Below are 6,064 nucleotides of genomic sequence, written 5' to 3'. Positions count from 1 at the left end.
AAAGCTATATTACCCAAAATTATGTAAAAAAAAAATTAATCCCTAAAAGGTAATTCTGTAAAAAATTTGCGAGACCTTAAAGATACCATAAGAGCAATTTCATAGATTAAAGTAAATTCACAGACCTTTTAATTTTATCCCTAAATGGATGATTATTTCATAATCAATGCGAAGAACATGGGTGATTTTATGATAAAAACACCTCTTATTTTGGTCATCTTGTTGATCATCCCTCTTTTGAAAAACGTCATAATCCATTTACTAACATAGTTAACGACATCATCTACTAATAGATTGTGCCAAGTTTTCCTACATTCACGATAAGTGAAGTGATAACCCCACCATCTACTAGTAAAATAAACCATATATTTACTTACTTTACTCCTTTTCAATTAAAACCAAAAAATTCTATGAATAAGAAAAACAGATCTCTATGTTGGACTTCCATCCCCACTCTTCAAGACCCACCCAGAATTCTGAGTAATGCATATCTCAGTTAGTACCTGCACATGGGAACCCCACACAAACAACATGAGACCAGACCCCCCCACACAACTAAACAGGACATGACATGACAGGTTGTACTGCATTGACAAAAACCACAAAAGAATATGTAATGAAAGAATGTTGACCTTTTTAAACTCGGTATCAGATGGTGCCCTTTTGAGCTTCATTTCTGCAGCTGCTTCAATGGAGCTCCTTTTAAGCCTTCCTTTCGGTCCTTCCGCAATTAAAAGGTCGATCACAATACTCCTATTATTATAGTTATAGCCAAACAAAACTTCACATTTAACCATATAATAATAATTATTATTATTATAAGAGTAAATTAATTTTTTGGTCCCTTAGTATGGCTGATTTTTTCATTTTTGGCCCCATAAAACTTCTCTTACAATTTTGATCCTTATTTGAGGTTTTGTAACATTTTTTGGGCCTTGCAATGAAGGACCAAAACCATAAGAGAACTTTTGGGGACGAAAAATGAGTTATACCGAGGGGGCAAAAATGTAAATTAGCATAAAGTAATAGAAATAATAACCTGAAATCATCATATTGAGGGTGATCTGGGGATGATTTGGAGACAAAGACACCGTGTATGTTAACAGCAAGTTGAGTTAAGGTTTTGAGAAGCTCTTCTGGAGGAGCATCTGCTGCTGCTGCTGCAGCTCTTGCCTCTCTTGTGCCCTTCCTGAGTGTGTTTTCAGACACTGCCATGTCACGCAATCTTTGACGAATTTGGTTCAAGCTGTTCATAATAATAATTAAAAAAATCCATGTAAAGCTTTCTATTATTTAGGCTGTGTTTGGTGCACCACAGCTAGCTTATTTTTCAAGCTTTTTTATGTTAGCGTGTTTGGTAAGCCAAAAAGTAGCTTATAAGCTAGCTTTTTGAAAAGCTACTTAGACTAACTTTTAATGAGCTTTTTTAAAATTTTCCAAATACACCCTTTAATTAATTATAGAAACACATACTCTTACATGTCCTTTTATGTAATTTTATATATTTGAGCTAACTTTTACCAAACGCTATTTTTTATCAGCTAGTTTTTCAACTATCAGCTAGCTTTTCAGCTAGTACGCCAAACATAAGTATGGAAATAAACCATTTCCTTATAAGGAAGAACACACCTGCAAACTTTGTAAGCTTGGAAAAGTTTCTGAAGGGCTTTTGGTAATGCTTCTCGGGTTTCATCCAGCATCACACCCTTAGAAGGTGGGACAATTGCAGGTTTTGTTTCAATATTATTTTTATTATTATTTAATATAGGCCTTTTATCACCAATCCCATGTTTTGAGCTCTTTGGAAATAAAACCTCAATAATTTGTGGTTCCACACGATCCCAAATATTTTTTTGTTCCTCAACAATATGTGGATATTCTTTTATAAATAAATCATCTCTAGGCTCTCTAAATTTCCAATCCCTGAAGGAATCTCTTCTTGCACCAAATTCATCCAATATGGTTTTCATCATTTCACTGATGGAAGATTGTTTTGGTAGCTGTGCTTCACGAAAAATGGGACTTTTGCTAAATTCAAGCATTACATAGTTTCTAAGTAAAACCTCTTTTCCTGCATCTTTATTGTATTTCACTTTACTTTTTGCTACCCATAATCCTTGAACCAATTGGGCATGAGTTTGAAGGACTTTCAACATTTCTGCTTCACTAGAATCTGGAGCTATGTGTTTAAGAACATTGAATCTTACTGGAGCCCCCTATTTAAAGCCACAAATAAATACTCAATCACTTGTTTTTTTATAATTAAATTTATGTATAACCTTCTTCTAATAAAAGTGGGGAACACTAACCTCAAGAAGCCGCTTCTTATAACGCTCTTCTAATGGAATTTGAACCAAAGAACTGAAACATCATAAACAATAAAAAAAAACTTTAGAACAATTTTTCACAAGTTTATAATTTTATACAATTACAATTACACATAAAAAAAAAAAAAAAAAAAAAAAAAAAAAAAACAGAAAAGAGCACATGCCTCACAGATGGGCGTTTAGGTCTAACACTAGTGGCAGGACACAAGGAGTCAATATAATCAGACCTGTAATTTCAATTTGCAAACAATATTAAATAAAACAAAATGTAAGTGATTAAGTGAAACTGAAACGCAGTTTCTGATTAAATAGGATAAAATGACTCGAATAAGGATTAAGTTGAGTTACATACTGACTCATGGGAAACTGTATTTGAGCATCTTGTATTTGAGAATCTTGGCTTTTAACCATGTTTTGTAGGCATTTATTTGACAATTGACTAGCCTCACTATGGTACTTGAGGGGAATCCACTCCTGAAGAAGATAATTCATAATACATAAAGATGAAAAATATATTATATGTGCAAAATTACATGAAAAGCATTACAACAAAATAGTGAAAGGATGTTTTGCTTTTTTGTATTTTGCAACTAGATCAATATATAAATCAAGGGAAAATCATAATAGCAATAGAAATGTAAAAGTAAGATCTAATACCTCCTCTTTAATACCAACATTTTGCTCAATTGGAACCCCTGGCACCTTGCTCTGTATAATTAACATTAAATAATCAGAAATTTAACCTCATAAAGAGTATATCAAAGACATATTTTAGTGTAACCTTCAATTAGTCAACCATTAGGTCATTTTCCATTGAAAACAATTCTCATAAAACCATGATTATAACTTGTATGAATGTTTCATACTAGAACTACAGAGATTGGATGAGATTTTAAGAGATCTAAGAGATACTGAACCTGTTTCTTGGGTTGTTTTATAGTTTTTTCATCCTTGATGTCTTCTGAATCAATCATGTTTGTGTCAGCATGAGCTGTGTTCATCTTCTTCAATGGCTTAAGATGTTGCATTGATGGCCGGAGTTGCACAACTGCATTAACAGTATTGAGGTGCAACTGCAAAAGAAATTGAGAAAAAAGAAGTATTAAAACAATTGCATCAACTGTCAAAGAAAGAAGACTAATAGGGAAAAAAATGTATTAAAATGAACAGAACACATACCTCATTGCCCATCAGAATCCCTACAGCATAACCATTTGCTATTGGTGGCTTCCATGAAGTTGATAATATCTAAAATTGATTGAAAACATCATATTGTTGCATACAGCTTTTGACCTTTACCACGATAGAGAAATTGAAACAGAGACAGACCTGCTTTTTCATTGCGTTGTCTGATACATCAGGATCAAAATTTTCAGAATTAACTTGAACAGACATTTCAACCTCAACTTCAGCAGTTCCTGGTTTCAATCTAACCTTCTCACACCTGTCCTCAAGTTCGTATGGCCTCCAGCGTTGCCTTAAGGGATATTGCAAGACGTATAGCTGTAGAAAGTAGAAAATCATCATTAAACACTCATGTGTCTCGATAACCTAATACCCTACTCCAATGGGTGTGAATATGCAAAATTCGTCATTTGTATATTAGTTTGTAAGAAATTATGATACAAGCCGATAACATAACTCTGATTTGTGGAGATATAAAACGGATTCGTAAGAGAATTACAAAATTAACTAGATGGTTAACCTTGGAATTGGCATCAGCCGAAGAATTAAAGTAAACATCAATTTCTCGAACAACATGATCTTCTTCATCTTGTTGATCATTGTCTATTTCCATCTCGGTCGCATCAGTATCCATAGTCACATCACCATTATCATCATGAGAAGGGGGAACAGTGTGCGAGGGCTTTTCAATTTCAGCCTTGGAGTCTACCGTTGCGATTGGCGGTGGTGTTGGCGGCGGCGGTTTTAAATCTTCTAACTCCACCTTAGGAACAGTGACTGGATTCGATACGGAAGAAGGAACCGGTGCTTCTGGTTCCCGTTTGGGTTTTAACTTGGAGTTCTTGGGAGCGAACCTTGTGGCCTTCGTCGCCGGTGCCTTCGACGGACCATCGAGGTCGCCGAAGCCGAAATCCATGGCGTGGGAAGAAGATCGTGGTGGTGTACGGAAGAATGAATTATATTAATACGGTGGTGTGGTGGTGGTGTGGGGTTTAAAACTGAAAATGATGGTTATATACACCAGTTGACACCTAGGGTTTTGTTACTTTTTAGTTTTCACACCAAAATTTGCTTTTTTAAACGTAGCCATTATTTTACGATATTTATAAAATTGACCACGTTACTTTTTGAGATTATAAAAATGGGAAATACCGGATATAGACATTATTTGGAGTTGAATTCCAAAATATAAACACAAAAAATTGAATTTCCGGGTATAGACATGGATTCCGCGGAGGTAGCTCCGCGGAATGGATCTTGAGTTTTTTTTTTAATTCCCTCGTTTATTTACGATTTTGTCATTCCGCGGAGCTACAGTTGATTCCGCGGAATCCATGTCTATATCCGAAAATTCAATTTTTTGTGTCTATATTTTGGAATTCAACCCCAAATAATGTCTATATCCGGTATTTTCTCTATAAAAATATCAACATTTTATAGGGTGATAAATCGGGCAATTGTGTAGTGTTTTTGTCGACACGACAAAGTTTTATGTAATACGAGCACGACACAATCTGATATCGTGTTTTTTTAATTAACACAAAAACGAACCAATTAAAAAACGATAAACCGAACACAGCACGATAAACATAATATAGACTAACAATTAGTTTATTTAAGTGAGAAAAAGAAGGGAAAAAGTGGGGCTTAACCTTAGATCATATATATTATGGTGCTGCTGCAACAATAAAATTATTTCTTTGTTATCTGCATATTAATTCCAACTAGATTATGACCCGCGTAAAACGCGGGAAACATATAAAAAAATACATATAAAATTATAAAAAGCCGACACAATAAAAAAATAAGATAAAGTAACATAAAGAGACTCCGTGTTATTGATTATATTCAAATGTCTAAAAAATAAATCGAAATGTTTAATTATCTATAATCGTTGAAGGGCCTTTTTGTAGACAACATTTTTTTTTATTGGTTGGACGACCTTCCTCGTCGCATATGAGTACCTTCAAGCATTTTTTACTTGTCACACGAGAAACATTCGATAATGACCATGAGTGAAGACAGGTCTACGCAAATACAATCTAACAGTTGAATGTTTAGTTTCTACTCTGCCACATAAAATGACCATGAGTTAAAATTAGGAACCATAGACCAACAAATACTAAAATATTTATAAAAAAAGGTAACCAACATCCCACATAAAATGAACCAAAATAAAACAAAAAATTATTCAAGATACTAAGTAGTAATTAAAAGATTAAACGTTAATTTGATGTGGTTCAGTTTACCTACTTAATTACCATGGATTTTATAATATAAAAAATATTTCATACCACGATTCAATTTGTTTAGATAATTGGGTATACAAAATTTATTTCATACCACTGGATAACTATGTATTGTGAGTGGGTAGGCAGCTTCAAAATAGCTCTTAGTTATGATATACTTGATTGCATGTTATAATGTGTTTCTATTCCAAAACTTTACTTTCTTAATCAGGCTAAGAAGCACAATGACACTACTGTGATGGACATGAAATAGAACAAAAGAAGGTGAACCACAAGAAACTGTTCATCCAAGTTAAATTGTTT

At 33.8% G+C, this 6,064-nt stretch overlaps 1 protein-coding gene across 1 annotated transcript; it reads right to left on the bottom strand.

Annotated features, from left to right (window-relative positions):
- Positions 1–235: 235 nt before the first annotated feature.
- LOC145108973 (SIN-like family protein) lies at positions 236–4,516 on the bottom strand. Its single transcript, XM_079046067.1, has 12 exons — positions 4,033–4,516; positions 3,657–3,830; positions 3,507–3,575; positions 3,245–3,400; positions 2,985–3,035; positions 2,680–2,801; positions 2,492–2,554; positions 2,310–2,361; positions 1,630–2,216; positions 1,040–1,246; positions 633–753; positions 236–503 (listed from the first exon to the last, which is right to left on the bottom strand). Exons 1-12 carry the CDS (start codon positions 4,426–4,428, stop codon positions 432–434), a joined length of 2,070 nt encoding a protein of 689 aa, XP_078902193.1. The 5' UTR covers positions 4,429–4,516; the 3' UTR covers positions 236–431.
- Between the last annotated feature and the right edge of the window lie 1,548 nt (positions 4,517–6,064).

Source organism: Lactuca virosa, chromosome 4, assembly GCF_052849685.1.
Source record: "Lactuca virosa cultivar CGN04683 chromosome 4, Lactuca_virosa_CGN04683_v6, whole genome shotgun sequence".
Classification (NCBI taxonomy): Eukaryota; Viridiplantae; Streptophyta; class Magnoliopsida; order Asterales; family Asteraceae; genus Lactuca; species Lactuca virosa.
The sequence above is the reverse complement of the archived record's forward strand: the minus strand, read 5'-3'. Positions and strand labels throughout refer to the sequence as shown.

Excerpts from the sequence above, each read along its gene's own strand:
- LOC145108973 (XM_079046067.1), bottom strand. The coding sequence starts at position 4,428 with ATGGATTTCGGCTTCGGCGACCTCGATGGTCCGTCGAAGGCACCGGCG. Across the intron at positions 3,401-3,506 it reads GGATTCTGATGGGCAATGAG|TTGCACCTCAATACTGTTAA; the intron begins GTATGTGTTCTG and ends TTTCTTTTGCAG. Across the intron at positions 2,362-2,491 it reads CCTAAACGCCCATCTGTGAG|TTCTTTGGTTCAAATTCCAT; the intron begins GCATGTGCTCTT and ends ATGATGTTTCAG.